The sequence below is a fragment of the Micromys minutus genome (genome assembly GCF_963924665.1).
Source record: "Micromys minutus genome assembly, chromosome: 19".
Classification (NCBI taxonomy): domain Eukaryota; kingdom Metazoa; phylum Chordata; class Mammalia; order Rodentia; family Muridae; genus Micromys; species Micromys minutus.
The window spans coordinates 11,062,696-11,080,313 of record NC_137954.1 but is presented as its reverse complement, the minus strand read 5'-3'; the positions used below and the strand labels follow the sequence as shown (position 1 = coordinate 11,080,313).

Below are 17,618 nucleotides of genomic sequence, written 5' to 3'. Positions count from 1 at the left end.
TGAGCCTATATTTATATAGGCTTGCAGAGGCCAGAAGGGGTCAACAGCTCCCTTGGAGCTGGAGTTACAGGTGGTTGTGGGCCGCCAACATGGAGGCTGGAAACCAACCCCAAGTCCTCTGCAAGAGCAGCAAGCTCCCCTAATGGCTGAACCATTTCTCCAGACCCTGGCATTTTCTTTGTATTTTCAAACGTATTATTAAAGCCAGGCACTGTAACATATATAGTCAGCACTTGGGAGGTGGCGGCAGGAGATCATGAGTTCAGAGTCACCCTCAGCTACATAGCAAGTTGGATGCCAGCCTAGATTACATGAGACCATGTCATAACAGACAAAAGAACTCTTTAAAACAAGGTTAAAGAAAGTTATATATGTGAGTTAATCCTATAAACAGATGTTTGTTATTCACTATATCAGTAACCAGAATAGACCTGCTAAAATTATAAGGGATTTTATAAATATTACTGAGTTCCAAGTAGAAACATAACAGCCTGAGACAGCCCTAGAGGCGGTGAGCCCGGCATCCTCCTCCTCTTTGTCTTGGGTGTTTCTGGCCACTACAGAGCAAGTACTGATTTTTTTTTAATGGAAATACTCAATCTTATTTCAGCTTTCACTTGAAGATAGTGGTCTTGTGACCCTGTAGTAAAACTGTGACAGACATTTATAATTTTATTTATTTAGAAAATAAAAATCAAGGAAAACCTTTGACCTCATTTCATTACCTGTTTATATGAGGACATATCTTGTCAGAAGCAAGGCTCTTACAGGAGAAAAGATTTGTTTAGCTTACAGTTCTAGGCTGTAGCCCATCACTGAAGGAAAGTTAAAGCAGCTGCTCACATCCCCAGTCAGGGGCAGAGAGAAAACACATGGATATGTGTTTGCTGTGCTCAGCCGACTTTCTCCATTCTTATACAGAAATACACAAACCAAGTAGTGTGTTTCCTCACCTCAGATAATGTAATGATCATTCCCCCAGATGTGTCCATGGGCCAGATGCTCCTCCCAGATGACTAGATTGTCTCATACTGACAATGGAATCTTCCCATCACTGCATTACTGCAGGGTCCGCAAGACCACCGTCTTCAAGGGAAAGCTGAAATCAACTTGTTTCTTATTTTTATAAATCAGCTTTAAAAGGATGTGTTGAAAATGCATAATCAGTATCTTTTACTGTGACTATATTTTTAAAGACAAGTTCTCAGTATATAGTTCAAGCTGAGCACAGGATTGTGATCCTCCTGTTCTAGCTTCCTGAGTGTGGGGTTGTGGGTGTGTCCCATGTCAGCTTCTTTCTTACAACTTTAAAGGAGCCTGAAAGAGCGTTCCCTTCTCGGTCTTTCTAGACGGATCCCATGATGCAATGCTAAAGAGACTGCATAGGTGCAGAGAGGCCTAGTAGGTTGTCAAGGGTACAGTGGGCTGACCTGCTGCCTATGGAGAACATCACTTGAAACCAGAAGATGATACTGTACATCCCTGTCTTGGTCCTCACATAATCTCCCATTCTCTTTGTTCCAGCTAAAGAGGAATTTGTCGGCAACGACCAGAAGTTCTTTATTGGTAGGTGATAATTGACAAGAATTATGGGTTTGTTGCTTTTAAGTGCTATTCATACTGTCTGGGTGCCTTGCTAAAAGCTACCTTTGATGACGAATCTCTCCAACTTGTTTCTTTTTCTGGCTTTCCCTCTGTCTGATTTTCCCATCAATAATCTGACATATTGGTTACTCATTATTGTTTAATCTAACTTAACTAGGGTATCTTTTAATTATCTGGTCAAACATACATCTGCTAATTTCCTCCCCAGACCATCCTATGGCCTATCTGTCTTACTCTAAAGAGACCAATTTCAGGCTATCAAAAACCATTTTCTATGTCCAGATTCTACAATCTGTCACCCAAGGAGAGTTCTCTAAAGGAGCACACCTCCCCAATAAAATCACCCTGGAACCACCTATTCCACAAGGCAGGAGAGCAGCACAGAGCTTAGTCTAAAAGCCAGACATAGGGAGTCCAAGCAGGGCCGGGGTTTGCCTGATAGGAGTATTTGAGGACAGTAAAAGCCGGGGCTGATGAGGGAGCTGCACAGGAGACAGTGAATCCTGTAGTGTGGCACTGTATTGGAGGTGCTGCTGAGGGTCCACGGCTTCTCAATATAGACAGATACGAATATTACTGTGTCTGTGTGTTTACAGATACACACATAGTTTCTGACTGTCTTCAGAGAGGACCTGCAGATGGCTGTGGAAATAGCATTTGAGGCTGTGGCAGGAAAAGGCTTCTAAGAATTGTGCCAGCGATAATGACTACGGGGTCCTAACTTTGCTTCCATCCTATGTAATCACCTAAGCTGTGTGGCTAGTGTATCTGTCTGAAAATCGGGAGCCATAAGACTACCCGGTGTTTCCACCCTGGCCACAGAGCTTCTGCAAGAAGGCCCCCAACTGCTCTCCCTGAAGCCCGGCTTCCTCTCTCTACAGCAAACAAAGGAATCCCTCAGTGACAAGCCAGGCCACAGTCTTACTGTTCGAAGGCCTCTTCACACATCGCTCACAGCCAGCTCAGCATTGATCCCCGCCCCCACGTGATCTGGCTCTGGTTCTTTCCTCAGCACCTTCTCTCACTGCCTTCCCATTGGTTCTTTCCTCTCTCACTGCCTTCCCATTGGTTCTTTCCTCAGCACCTTTTCTCACGGCCTTCCCATTGGTTCTTTCCTCTCTCACTGCCTTCCCATTGGTTCTTTCCTCAGCACCTTTTCTCACGGCCTTCCCATTGGTTCTTTCCTCTCTCACGGCCTTCCCATTGGTTCTTTCCTCAGCACCTTTTCTCACTGCCTTCCATTGGTTCTTTCCTCTCTTACGGCCTTCCCATTGGCTCTTTCCTCAGCACCTTTTCTCACGGCCTTCCCATTGGTTCTTTCCTCTCTCACGGCCTTCCCATTGCTAGCGACCTTGCAGCTCCTCAAGCCATTCACCGCGCTGGCATTTGTTCTATTCCACGGCTACACTCAGGCGACTTCTCTCTGTCAGCTCTTCTGATCCTCCTACTGAACTGTCCGTCCCAATAAACCGCTGCCACTCTCTGACCTCTCACCCCTTCCCGAGCCTTTACCTTTATTGTTCTTCCTGGTTGTTTTGTTTTCTCCTCCGTGAACTGCACATTCCCTGAGATGACCTGGGTCATTCTATCACTGTATCCAGCATTACCCCGGTATACAGCGGATGCTAGATGCTGCTTACACATACCTTATGGGACATCACTAGCTGCTTCTTGTTTTGTCTTGTTCTTTCGAGACGAGGTCTCACTCTATGGGTGTTCTGAAACTTACTTTGTCAACCAGGCTCAAGGACATTCTCCTGCCTCTGCCTCCTGAGTGCTAGGATTAAAGTGTGTGTTCCACCATGCCCGGCTCACCATCTGCTTCTTAAGGCAGCCATCTCTCCTGCCCTGGCTTTGACATTTTGTGCATTTCCTCCCTCTTCAGCTGGTTTCCGCCGCAGCATGCGCCTCTGTCGAAGGAAGTCGCACTTCAGTCAGCTGCATGCCAGCATGCGTTGCACCTGCAGCTGCTACAGTGTGGGGGGTGCCCCTTACGAGGAGGTAGTGAGGTACCAGCGGCAGCCGGCAGACAGACACCGCCTCATAGTGCTTGTGGGTATGTCGCACTCTGCTTAGCTCTGGGAGCTATAGATGTGATGTTTTGGGTTGATGGTACCAATGAAGTGGCACTCTTTATAGACTTCTGTCTAGAAACATTTTAAAGGCCTCCTTTGCCTTCTCTGCCTCTTCTTCTCCTTTGACCTACGGTTGAACATGGTATGTGTAAGAACCTTTGGTTTGGTATGGTATGGCATGATGTGTAAGAACCTGTGTATTAACAGTCTCTAATCTGATGAGGTTATATCTGATTTATACTTTTATCTGTTTAGAATTTGGTCTAGATGCGTGCATGGTCTACCCCAGCCTTCATTTCTAGTCTATACTAAGAAAACAGCTTAGGGAAATCCCATTATAAAGAACATAAACTGTCTAAATCTTCTGGGCGTGCCTTGGTCTATAAAGGACTTGGGTGATCTGGTTTTGTGACCGAGATCTCTGCAAAGTTGGCTCCTCACAGCAGCCATAGCTTTCATCCCACCTCCAGGAAGGCCTGACAGTACTTCCTCAACCACCTGTTAGAAATGTTACAGCATCCATGGGTGACAGAGTTGCATTACGACTGAGATTTTTAAAAAAGAAGGGCAATGTCTCAGATTATCTGATGCAAGCCCAGTGAAGTCTGAGAGCATCAACAGCAGTGGAATGTTTTGGAGGTGACAGATCCTGTGATTTCACACCTATTCTGGAAATGGTGGTGTGGGTTATTTCATGAATCACTGGGAGAATGATGTGTTCTGGGTGTGTTCCAGCTCATAAGAAGGGTTTACTACAGAATTTCCCTAAAAACACATTTGTTGTCAAGTCCCTGCAGCAGGTGGCAGCAGGGATGCTTGTGGCATGGAATCCTGTGCACCCGCATCCCATTATCTCTGCTGTGACTTTCTGTCTTCAGGACCTTCTGGCGTTGGAGTCAATGAACTGAGACGACAACTCATTGGATGTAACCCCAGCTGTTTTCAAAGTGCCGTGCCACGTATGTTAATTTGTCTTTGTTGGTAGCTTAGGTTTTGGTAAAACGTCTCTGGATATGCTGGTGTCACTTTACTCTGTCACATCTTTTTCTGTAAATGTGTAAGGACCAGTCCTTAAGTAGTTTATATCTTTTCCTTTGGAAGTGGAAGGCCGTGGACAATATGTGGGAGTCAGTTCTCTCCTTCTACCATGTTGGCTTCTGAGAATCAAACCCAGGTTGTCAGACTTGGTGGCAAGCATCTATCCCCACTTAGCCATCTCTTTTCCTTTACTTAAGTCATATATATTGTAGAGGTGGTTCTGATGCTTTGATTGGGAATCTGCATGTGAATGCTGAAGGTCCTGTTCTCCAATTTGTTCTTGATCAATCAATAAAGATCCACCAGCCAATGTCTGAATGGAAGGAGCGGGACTTTCAAGTTCCCACAGGCAGGCTAAGAGAAGCAGCAGGAAGAAAGGAATTGGCCATGCTTTATTCAGAGAGAGAGAGAGTCACCAGCTATATGAGATCCCAGGTGGGGTGGCCATTGGCTGCTTCCCCAAGTAGAAGATTAGAAATGCAACTAATATAGATATAAGTTGTTGAACAAGGAAAAGGTAACCAGGCAACTTATCTAAGGGAAGATTTAGAGTGTTGAGCAAGGAGGAAAGGGAAGGGCATGCTACCCTTGTGAGGTTTAGAAGACCCCAGCTGCTGAGCCATAAGGCAGGTTAAAAATGAGCTCTCTCTTTCTCTCTCTCTCTCTCTCTCTCTCTCTCTCTCTCTCTCTCTCTCTCTCTCTGTGTGTGTGTGTGTGTGTGTGTGTTTCATCCACGGATTCAAGGGTGGTGGCTGATAGCCCAATCCACCTGGAGCTTCAAGCGGGGTAGTGAAATTACATGCTACAATATATGGCTATTCAAAATACAAAGTGTTTTTGTAATAATGGAAGAGCAGTCAGTGCTTTTAACTGTTGAGCCATCTCTTCAGCCCCATTGTTGTGTATTTCTACTAGGGTTTAATTTTCAATAAATAATTCTAAGAATCGCACAAGAACAGCTACTTTATTATAAAATAGAGGAGATCTGGCTTAAGATCCCTAATTTTGGGCAAATGGAAGGTTTATAATGATACGTAGTCTGCAGGATAAAGAAGGTTTAGCATTTATTTAGTTTCAGGCACTGAGGTCAAACTCTTTAAAAGAGGAATGTGAAAAATCTGTTAAGAACTGAGACATATCAGTGAACGAAAGGCTTGGGGAAGGAGTCTGATAGTGGTATCGATAGAGGTTTGTTTTTAACCAGAAAAAGCCGCTCTGTAGGATGGTTTCCAATGAGTGTGTGTGTTTTGAAGAAGATGGGGACATTTGGAACTATAGAACTTCCTATGTGTCTCCTGCTTACTGGGGAAGCATAAAGCTGCGGTCAGAATTATCACAGCATCTAAAGGGTAAAAGAGTCCTGGGAATGGGCAGTAGCTGGGGTTTGGAACCAGCTGCCCTTTCAGAGCTTGTCACAGTGGATGTGCTGAGAGGCTTTGCAAGGATCATACCTGAGTAGATAGCATAGGAAAAGTCAACCTGGGCTCATCATAACATCTGTCCAAGAGGAAGTTTCAGAAAAGCCACCAGAAGTGGACCATCAGCTTCATGAGGTAAGGAAGGAATTACAAAGGACTGACTTGTATAGAAACTAGGTTTGAAATGGCCAGTTGTTGGTCATATGGCAGGGTTTACAGCATAATCTAATGCATCATTTAGAGAGAAAGAGCCAGTTTAAATATCTGTCAAATCAAAGGAAGTAAATGAAGGCTGTCTTAGTCATTAGTTTATTGCTGTGAGGAGACACCATGGCCGAGGCAACTCTCAGAAAGGCAAACATTTAATTAGGGCTGGCTTACAGTTTCACAGGTTCAGTCATGGTCGGGGGAAGCAGACTTGGTGTTGGAGGAGCCAAGAATTTTACATCTTGATCTGAAGGCAGTCAAGAAGAGATTGTCTTCCACGGACAGCCAGGAGGAAGGTCTAGATCATACTAGGCAGACTTGAGCATATATATGAGACCTCAAAGACCCTCCTCCACAGTGACACACTTCCTCTAACAAGGCCACACCTTCTCCAATAAGGCCACACCTCCTAATAGTGCCATTTCCCATGGGCCAAGATGAAACACCACAGAGGCCTTGGTATCAACAAAGTCAGAATACCTTTCTGCCCTGCTTCCTCCTCTTCTACCCTCTAGCCTTAGAGAGATAAAATTTGATGGAGGAATGGTAGAAATGAAGGAAAGGGAAGATAATCATTGGAAATGTTAAATATTCATAGGCAGGGAAGTGGAAAGGTCTTGTCTCAGGGAAGGAAGAGCAAACTTGTTGCCTGTTATCCCTTCTGCTAAGTTATGCTTCTGAAGTATGGCTTACCTATATAAGAATGAACATTGATTTCAAAGAGAAAACAACGAATGATATCCTCACTTTTAGGATTCTAGTTAAGGGTCAAATGTAAACATTTAAGTGTACAGATAGCTATCATGAAAAGCAGGAGAATTTTGCTTGTATTTTTTTAAATCAACCGCTGTTTTAACAATGAACACCCTGTGTTATGGGCCAGTTCACAGAGCAGCCTGCCTTAGGAAACAACATTCCAGCAGGGGCAATGGCGGAGTCATTCCACGCACAATATGTAATTCACTACCTCTTGGGAGCCTTAAGGTTTGCCGGCTTTATTTATTTATTTATTTATTTATTTATTTATTTATTTATTTATTTATTTTGTTCCTGATAGGAAACTGCAGTAGAAACGGTATAGTCACAGAAGTCTAAGGACATGAAAAATGGTTTGAATAAAAAAAAAATGGCCCCAAGGTATATCTTCCTCCTGAGCCCCTTGGAGATTGTTCACTGAGGGCTGTTGCAAGCTCCTTACATGTAATTTTCACTGACCTATTTCATTCTTGAACTTTGTTGAGTGTCAGATTTTTTTTTTTATTAATAAGGGGAATGTGTTGTAAAAAAGAACAAGAACAAGCATGTGGGACATAGAATCAGAAAGAGCACTGTGGGAAAACTCTGATAAAGATGGTCAGAGTCCACCATTGATCAGCAATCTCTGGGCTCAGAGTGTAATGGAAGACTTCCTAATTACCGGGCTTCTCCTTCTCTGACCTTATTTAGGGGAATTCAGAACCTCCACATACACTTCTACCTGGGGAATTCCTTTTTCTGATAACTTGTTCAGTCAGCACCTGAGATTCCTGCAATGCTTTCCCACACTAATGAGGCATTTTGGTACCCTAAGCCTTCAGCCAATGACCTTTGCCCATCCTGGATGTTTCTACCCACAATCCTCCAAAACTTTTTAAGCCTCGAGTCACCAGGTAGTTATGGTGTGTGTTATTCGCTGTAAGACCTCCCACCCCTGCTCTTTCCTCTCTTCTGTCACTAGTCTCTGCTCCCTTTGTCTTCATGAACCTTATTGGCTGACAATCCACGAGGTGGAGAGAACACCAGTGTGTTATTCTTAAGTTCTAGAACCCAAACCACTGGAAGATAGTAGGTACATAGTATGTGTTCATTGTTATTGTTAATAGACAATAAGTCACTTTTAGATATTTGGGGAAAATTGTTTTTTTCATACCTGATGCCATTGAAACATAACATTGAAGAATCTAAATTAGTGGTTCTCAACCTGTGGTCACAACCCCTTTGAGGGTTGAACAACCCTTCCACAGGGCTCATCTAAGACCATCAGAAATCACAGGTATTTGCATTGTGATTCATAATGGTAGCAAAATTACAGTTATGAAGTAGCAATGAAAATAATTTTATGGTATGGAAAATAATTTTGTCACCACAAATGAGGAACTGTATTAAAGGGTTGCAGCATTAGGAAGGTTGAAACATCTGGTCACATCAAAGAATCAAGTTGAACACATTTGGCAAGTTTTCTCCTTTCTTTATCTCTAAAACCTCTCCTCTGGTATTCATGCCTTTTCCAACACTGCAGAATGCCATGGGCTTTCTCTCTCTCAATCTGAGACAATCTGCTGTTATAAAAAACAGTTCAGGAGGAAGCATTCATCTTACAACATGAGCAAATTGCTTACTCTCCAAAAGCTGCAGCTACCTATCAATAGAATAACAATACACCTGGGGAGCAGTGTGAGAGATACAACGAGATCATCAGAAGCACGTTATCCAAGCAAAAGGCATTGTTATTGCTACGAGGGGGCAAACGTGCACTTCGAGCTTTATGTGTAGCTGAACGACAGCAGGTGTTCTCCTGTCTGATAGTGTGATTCATTCTTTCCCACACTGTGAGTGATCAATAGAGGTTTGTAATTGGTGGAATGTGACATGGGGCGCTCATTATCTTACCACAGTTCAGGGTTTCTCTTGGTTCCAACGTCTTCTCTGTCTGTCTCTTTAGGTGTTCCCTTTTTTGTTTTAGTTGGAAATTTCTATCCAAGTATGTATTTGATAACAAACCAAAATAGCAGATTCTGGAAGTTTTCCTTATCTTCCTTGGTAGATACCACTCGCTCCCCAAAGAGCTATGAAATGGATGGGCGTGAATATCACTTCGTGTCAAGGGAAACATTTGAGAGCCTCATGTATGGACACAGGTAAGACTCAGAAGCCAATTCTCACTTCTGTTATTTGGCAATAGTCTGTTTATATGCATTAGCCAAAGTTCTCATCAATAAGCCCTCATTTCTGAAGAGCTCAGGAAGCAACGTGTACTGGTTTACTAGAGACAGAGTTGCAAGCTTCAGAGAATGAAGTCCTTGGTTTTCTAATTGTTTTTGCTCATTTTGCATTGTTGAGCTCTGCCTATTCCTTCCTCTCGCAGCTCACATTTGTGTCCTTCTTTGCTTTCTATTGCTATGAGAAACACCATGACCAAAAGCAGCTCGGGGAGGAAAGGGTTTATTTGGCGTACACTTCCACATCACAGGTAACCACTTAGGAAAGTCTCGACAGGAACTCAAGGCCTGAACTTGGAGGCAGAAGCCAAAGGAGAAGCCATGGAGTACGGCTGCTTACTGGTTTTCTCCTCCTGGCTTGCTCTCAGTCTGCTTTCTTACACAACCCAGGACCACCTGCTCAGAGGTGATACTGCCCACAGTGGGCTGGGTCCTCCAATATCCATCACTGACTTAGAAAACACCCTCAGACTTGCCTTAAGGTAGTCTGATGGAGGCCATCCCTCAGCTGAGAGTCCCTTGCCAGGCAACTCTAGCTTAGACAAATTGACAAAAAACTAACCAGCACAATTCATATCACTGCTGCTGCTGTTTCACTTGTGCATGTCGTTTCCTGTGTCTTGTTTGTATAGGATGCTAGAGTGTGGTGAACACAAAGGCCACCTGTATGGAACCAGTGTGAATGCTGTCCATGCAGTCCTTGATGAAGGGAGGGTCTGTGTCATGGATTTGGAGCCTCAGGTGGGTCTACAGTATCATGCTAAGTCACACATGCATGTATATCCATGTTGTGTACATACCTAAAGCTATAATTAAGACATCTTATTCAGCTATACTTTTAAGAATAAGACCACCTCTCATATCTCAGAGCCAGGCCATTCCTCCAAATGCAGATGGGTAACGTTGTGTTTTAGTTGGAAAGTTTTACCTTTTGCACTCAGAACCAGAGCTTGGATAGCCATAAAAGAAAATGTCCCCATCTTTCCTGCTTTGAATACAGCACACAGACTTGTCAAGATAACTTCTTGTGGGGGAAGATGCTGATTTATACAAAAGCTAATGCTCTATGCTGGAATTAGTACATGTTTGAACCACATGTGAGGAGAGCAGGGATGATTAATGCTATTTGTGTAGACCCAGTCTTTTGGTCCTTACCCTTTCTTTATTCACTTAGGAATGTACTTTGTATGGTAAAGAAAATTAGGGGAGAAGCAATTTGCTCTTCCCTGGGTCAGAGCTAGTGGTCAGTGAGACGGAAGAAGTGCCCGGGGTGACATGCAGAGAGGGGACAAGGGCAAAACGGACCTTTCTCGGATTTTGTTTTTGTCACATGAGGTTGTATATAGGAGTCAGTCTATGCTCAGTAAACAGCATTTCGTCATTTAAGACTTATTTCAATATATCAATAGCTACTCAAAGCTAGAAAGAGGGCCAGAATTCTAACTTAATTTTGATTCTAGAACTGTAACTATTAAAATGTCTGGATTTTACAATTGAGAACTTGAAGGCACATGAGACTATGATCACACTGACCACAGGAAGCCAGGACTTCTGTTTTTAAAGAATGTATAATGGGTATTTGAATGTGCTGTTGTTAAAGCCGGAGCACAACTTTCATGAGTCAGATCTCTTCTACAGTGGCCTGCAGGGTCAGACTGGGCTCCTCAGGCCTGCCTGGCGACCACTTCTACAGCCGAGCCATCTTCAGCTGAGCCATCTTCCTGGCCCACTTCCTGGCTTTTAATTGTGCATTTAATTTTTCTATGTAGGATATTCAGTTGGCTCGAACCCGTGAACTGAAGCCCTATGTCATATTTATTAAGCCACCTAACATGAGCTCCATGAAACAGTCTAGGAAGAACGCTAAGATTATTACTGACTACTTCGTGGACATGAAGTTCAAGGTAAATCATGTGAGAATCCGGGCGAGCTATCAGGCTAGCTGAGCTGAAGGCCTTTTCCTGTTTCCTCCTCATTTGACCCTCTTCTCAGGAAAGAAGATGGTTTTAAAAAATGAAGACTATTGTTGTTTCTACAAGAATCCTTTGAAAGTTTTAATGAGTAATGTCTTTACAATTTATCCATTTCTAGCTAGGCATTAAAGTGGTGCCTTTAATCCCGGCACTCCGTATGCATAATCAAGTAGATCTTTGAGTTCGAGGCCAGTCTGGTTTACACAGTGAGTCTCAGGACAGCCAGGGCTACACAGAGAAACTCTGACTTGAAAAACAAACTAAACCCCCAAACAAAAAACCCTAAATTTATCTTTTTTATTAGATGTCATTTATAATTATTAAAAATAAGGCTTAATAAATGCTATTTTGTTCTGAGCTTCGCAAAAGACCCATAAGCCACAATCTGCAAAGCCAAACAAATGCATAAAAGTTGTTTTTACTTAAATACCTTGTGAAATGTTGTACTGAGTATACCTCACCTGTGAAATATTTTACAAAAATGTTTATTAATAGTGATATAAGAGGAACAGTTAGGTAAACTCATCCTAAGTGAGGTTTTCCATTTATCAACAAATACATGTATTTAAATACATTAAATACACTTTAGAAATTTGAAGCTATAACACACGACTCACTAAAATGAATTTTTATATGTATGCACCCAGATAATCATCCAGACATGACAGCCCTGTGTTTGTGTTTGTGTGTGTGTGAGAGAGAGAGACAGAGACAGAGACAGACAGATAAGATGACAAGATTTACTGTCTTGGGGCCAGTGAGATGGCTCATTGGTTAAAAGTGTCTGTCACCAAGCACAATGACATTTGATCTCTAGGACTCACATAGTTGTCCTTTGTTCTTTTGTGCGCGCGCGCACACACACACACACAAACAGATGTATGCATTTTAGAAATGAACAACTATAGTAAGTATAAAGTTGAGTACAATTGACTATACTATTTATACTGCTGTGAAATAGAATTGAAAACTAAAAATAAACGAAAGCTTCACAAATCTGCAGGTTCTTTGAGCCCAGGGGCCACAGCTAGTTTCCATCCTGTTAGACCATGCCAAAGGATTTTTCTCTCTGTTTTTAATCACCACGAAACCATGGTTTTTTGGTTTGACCTTTTGACGTCTGTGGACATGACAGTCTATTTTCTGTCTTTGGGGCTTTTACATTCCTGTTCTTGTTAGGCATGATGATCACACCTGAAACCTCGGCACTGGGACGAGGCACAAGGGTCATAACAGATGTAAAGCCATCCTGATTTATACAGCAAGACTCTGCCTCAAAAATCCACAGTAAGAAAGGGGTGGGGCACAAAAAGCAGAGAGAGGATGTGTAATTGGCATAATTGTTTTTATTATTTATTACCCTCACGACTTTGCCAGTAGAACACCTGATGTCTGATTGCCTGTGCCATTCATATTTTTCAATCTCTCCTGAAGGATGAAGACCTACAAGAGATGGAGGAGTTAGCTCAGAAAATGGAGAGTCAGTTTGGCCAGTTTTTTGATCATGTGATTGTGAATGACAACTTGCAGGAGGCATGTGCCCAGCTGTTGTCTGCCATACAGAAGGCTCAGGAAGAACTGCAGTGGGTACCAGAAGCATGGGTCTCCCCTGGCACCGAGTCTTAATGAAGTCTGTTTAAACTGGAAGCTTAATAGTGTGTCCTGAAGAAAACAGCAGTATTTGACCCATTACAACTGCGACTGTGAAGCGCCGCTATAAGTCACATTATGTGATTACGTGGCACTACTCATTTGGTTCACAGGCATTTTCCCACTGTTTCCCCGTATGAGCTAATGGTAGGGATGTGAATAATGTTGTCTCTGAAATGTAAGAATTTTATAGATTTCATATGGTGTTTGTAAGATTTAGCTTTCAAAGGTCTCTTCTAAATAAATCAAGACTAGTGACAGAAGCTGTACTTGGTAAAGTATTTTGTCTCATTTCTGTCTATCTTTCAAAAGTGCCTAGTTGACCAACTAAGCTAAGAACGGGAAACACACATATCTAATTAAAGCTATGACACTGCTATTTCCAAATCAGCAAAGGACAGGGGACTAGTCCTGGAGGCTGTACATGAACTCCAAAATGAGGACGTCGGTGTAGTCTTGGTCTCCCTAGATCCGAAGCTTCCCCCACCCACGCCTGTTCATCTTTATATTCACACTTCCCTCCATTCTACCTACTTTTAACTATAACTGTTCGATCAGAGCTGATCATTCAATTTATATTCCTGGACCAACAGGGAATCTAAGAATCTGGGCCCGCCAGTGAAAGCGATCCTCCCTATTTCAGTCACAGAGATCGCTCGCCCTCCAGGTGGTAGGTACCCTGGTAGGCGGTAACCAGGCCAGAGGAGTCTCTCCAGGCTCCACAAAGCCACCTCCTCCCGCAGGTCCCACAGGCCCCGGCGTCGCGGGGACTGGCCTCGGGATCAGGCGGTTGCACGCCTAGGGAGGCCTGCGGGAAAGCATCACGAGGGACGACTCGGGACCTCCGATGGAGGAGGACCAAGCGGTGAGCGTCGAGGGGCGCATGACCCGGAGTGTGGCGATGTGGGGGTGTCCCAACCAGCAGTGACCACCGTAGAGCCGGGAATCGGGGAACAGCTGTGCCCGAGGGGTGCGGCAGGGTCAGATAGGGGCGGTACGGCTGGGCGGTTTCCCCAACAGACGATCAGTCTCATCCAACATCCCGGCGCCCGGGGCCAGCGTTGCCATGGCGACGCCTCTGGGCCGCTCTCGGCTGACCGCAAAGCCAGAAAGGAGGCCGTTTCCGGTGGGGAGTTTGAATCCGGATCTGGACACACCGTGCTCATCCCCACCCAAACCGTGATGACCTCCCGGGAAACTGTGGGTAAACCCCCACCACTCCTGGGGACGTCGACAGCCGCTGAGGTTTTCCTTTAAGCTTAGTTTGAAGGGGTCAGACCGGGTTCGGCCTCCCGCGGGAGGGGCGGGGACGCTTCGGGTCCAGGAGCCATGGAGGCGCAGCCGGATGACGCTCTGCGCCTGCGCCTGGGCGGACGGGGCGGGGCGAGCGGCCGCTGTACCCTGGGCTTTGCTGCGGTCCTTTGAGACGTGATGGGGAAGAAGCAGGTGGTTAGCGAGCCTCAGGTACTTTTGAGTTGTTGGGAATTTAGTCTCCTTCTGCCCAGCCGTTCTGCTTTTGAGGGTCTTAGAGTTGTGGTTTCGAGATGGGTGAGATGTTTCATTTTTTTGCGGGACTTTTGAAATAGCAAGAGCGCTGGGCCCCACTTTCATAGCATCTTGAGAATAGTAGTGCTTTTGTAGGAGCACAATGCTTGCTATCCCAGCTGTCTTTTTGACTGCTGGATACCATTAGGACTTCGCAGTGTCCTAATTTTGTAGCATTTTTCATGGATCTGTTTGAACGCCTACAACCATGGATTGCTCAATGGGATAAGCAAGAGTATTTAAAATTCAAACCTTTGGAACCAGTGCATGAAATAACCGATATAATAAATTGACGTTTAGGCACTGCCCTTGGTGTTCAATTCTTTTAACGATGTGTTTGTTTTATGGGTATTTTGCCTGCATCTATGTATATATTGAACCGCTTCTGTGCCTTTTGCTCCCAGAAACCAGAAGAGGCTTGTTTTCCTGGGACTTGAATTACTGAGGGCTGTGAGCTGCTCTGTGGATACTGGGAACTAAACCCTAGTTTAGTTGGTTGCATGAGCAACAACTGCTCTTAATGGCCAAGCCATCTTCAGTGAGTAGCATTCTATTTTGAAAATGTTCAGAATGCTTCTTAACTAATGCTCCGTGAATTTGCAAACACGACTTACTCAGGTTGAACAGTGTAAATTATACCAGCCCCAAATACTTTCTGTTCTAAAATGTGTTATCTATTTCTAGTGAAGGTAACTTTTAGAGAGCATGGTACTTTATGACATAAACATTAGTTGGCTTTCTATTTAATAGAACTAAATCCACATTCCTTCTCTTAGTCTGCAAGGCCTTAATTAATCGGCTCCTGCCTTTCTGTCTTTGTAACTGTGCTCTGGCCTTACTGCTCTTTTTTACCTGGAGCACCTTTCTCGAAAACCTTAACATTTGCTCCTCACTGCCTGTACACTGGCTCCTTTGCCATGAAGGCATCAGCTCAGATAACATCAGAGAGGCCTTCCCTAAGTATTACTCTTCATTCCTTGTGTATGGTTATCTATCATATGTAAACACACACATGTGCATACACACACACACACACACACACACGCATGTAAGACATGCGCATGCATACACACACATTTATATGGCACGGTCTGGTTTTATCTGTGCATGCAACATTATCTTCTAGTCTTATCCACTAATGGAAGGCCCGTAAAGGGAGGTGGCATCTGTTCAGATCCTCGTCTGAATGCTCACTATAGGCCAGACTGGTTGAAATGGAAGAAGACAAGAATTTTACATGGGGTATAGAAACGGCAGAAGAGATCTGAACCCAGTTGTCCAGTTTACGTCGCCACCTCCCAGGTTTCACTGATGAACAATCTTCAAAAGATTTGAAGATAATTGCTGGTCCATTTTATGTGTGTAACACCCGAATGGATGGTGGGCTTTTAGAGAGTAGCTTCGTGGCACTTGAGAGGACTGAGGTTAAGATTCACCCAGCTTCTATTGACGAGATTTTTGCCTCTCCCCTACCCCTGTAGCGTCCTCCGAGAGCACTTCCACCTGTGCCAAGGTAAAAACAGTTTATGGTCATTTAATTATTGAACTTTAAAAATGTAAGGGAAAAATGGAATAGTGTGGTTGAAAAACCTATAATACTTCATTAAAACAAACAAACAAAAATCTTCCTGGAGTTTTTGGAAGTCTTCCTAAGAAGTTAGAGGCAAAAGTTAAATTTGAGTCACTAGAATAATTGTTATAAGTAATAACAGGAACCCCCCAATCCGGCATGACAGAGTAATGGGTCTGCTCTGAGTGCTAGTGTCCTGCTTACCGGAATGCTCCGAGGCCCTTGTGTTTGTGGGATATCTGTCAGAGCTTAAGCCGATTACAATCAGCGACAAAGAAGAGTTCTTAATCTGTGTCATCCCTTTAATAGGCAGTGGGGGGTTGTGTATCTGCTTTCAAAATACTTGTAGCAGTGCTATTAACATACTGTGTACAAATTAAGTCAGTTCATAAACCAATAACAGTATGTGAAAGCCAGTTTTATTTTTAAGGCTGTAATAATGTAAGTCAATTCTTAGCTAGACAATAAAATAGATATCCAATTAATAGTTTCTTTTTTCTTTTCTGTTGCTCTTTCCCCTCCTTTCTTCCCCCTTCTGATTAAATTTGGTCCGGGTCACCTGAAGTGCTATTCAAGGTGAGTTAGTTTGCTCTTAGTGTAAACAGTCCTAAGTGTATTTGGTGTTCTAAAGTGTGAGCACACTGGGTCTTACATGCCTACCTGGACTGCATAGGTCTCACGATGGGGACGGTGACACACACGGTCGTCCCAGCCCTTACGGGCTGAGGGAGGAGAGCTGCTTGATCCCAGGAGTTGAAGGCCAGTAAGGGTAACAGTCAGACGTGTCTCAATAATAATGATAGTGATAATGATAATAATAACAACAACAATAATAATACTTTTCTTTGATTCATTAGGGTACTCAACTTAGAACTGAATCTAAATGTATAGTCTAAGTGCTCACTTGTTTTCACAATCTCCTGTGACTGCCATTTGAAAGTTATGTATGATATACTGTAATCGGTTGCTCTCTGCAGCCGCCTTGACTTGCTAAGAGCCCTGTAATAGTCTGTACTCTATTTCTTCTCCTTTAGTCAGGATAGACAAGGTTATACTACACCAACAACTCCAAAAGTTTTATTCACTTAATATCTTCCAAGTGTGTTGGACCAGCAGGGTGACTTAGCGGGTGGAAGTACCTCCTGCCAAGCTGGTCCTAGACCCCATAAGGCAGAAGGAAAGAATCGACTCCTGCAAGGTGTCCTCTAATATCTACATACAAGATGTGGTATGCACATTTCCATGTACGCACACACACACACACACACACATACACATGTGTTCACATGCAGCCATGTATATACATAACATAAATAAATGTTTTTTTTCTCTGGAGAAAAAGCCCAGTAGGTTAATTACAAAGTCCATGTCCCCTGGGCACCAGTCCAGAGCCTTTGTTAACCATGTGGTGAGGCTTTGGCTGCTTCTGTCTTGTGGCTCTGCCATCTTAATATGAAGCTTCTTCCCTTGACATGAGCTGGTGCACGTGTGACACATATCACTTCTCTAATCCAAGGCCTGACCGTGCTTCACCCTGCTCAGCTTCCTTTGTCTACAGG

General features: G+C 43.7%; 1 protein-coding gene across 1 annotated transcript in view; it reads left to right on the top strand.

The window, feature by feature from the left end:
- MPP4 (MAGUK p55 scaffold protein 4) overlaps positions 1-12,920 on the top strand; it is a gene marked incomplete at both ends in the record, with an annotated part of 35,495 nt that extends 22,575 nt beyond the window's left edge. The window contains 7 exon segments of the mRNA XM_080932720.1: positions 1,525-1,566; positions 3,491-3,661; positions 4,559-4,639; positions 9,147-9,240; positions 9,954-10,062; positions 11,091-11,225; positions 12,729-12,920. Of these exon segments, the coding sequence (XP_080788846.1) occupies positions 1,525-1,566; positions 3,491-3,661; positions 4,559-4,639; positions 9,147-9,240; positions 9,954-10,062; positions 11,091-11,225; positions 12,729-12,920 (824 nt within the window).
- Between the last annotated feature and the right edge of the window lie 4,698 nt (positions 12,921-17,618).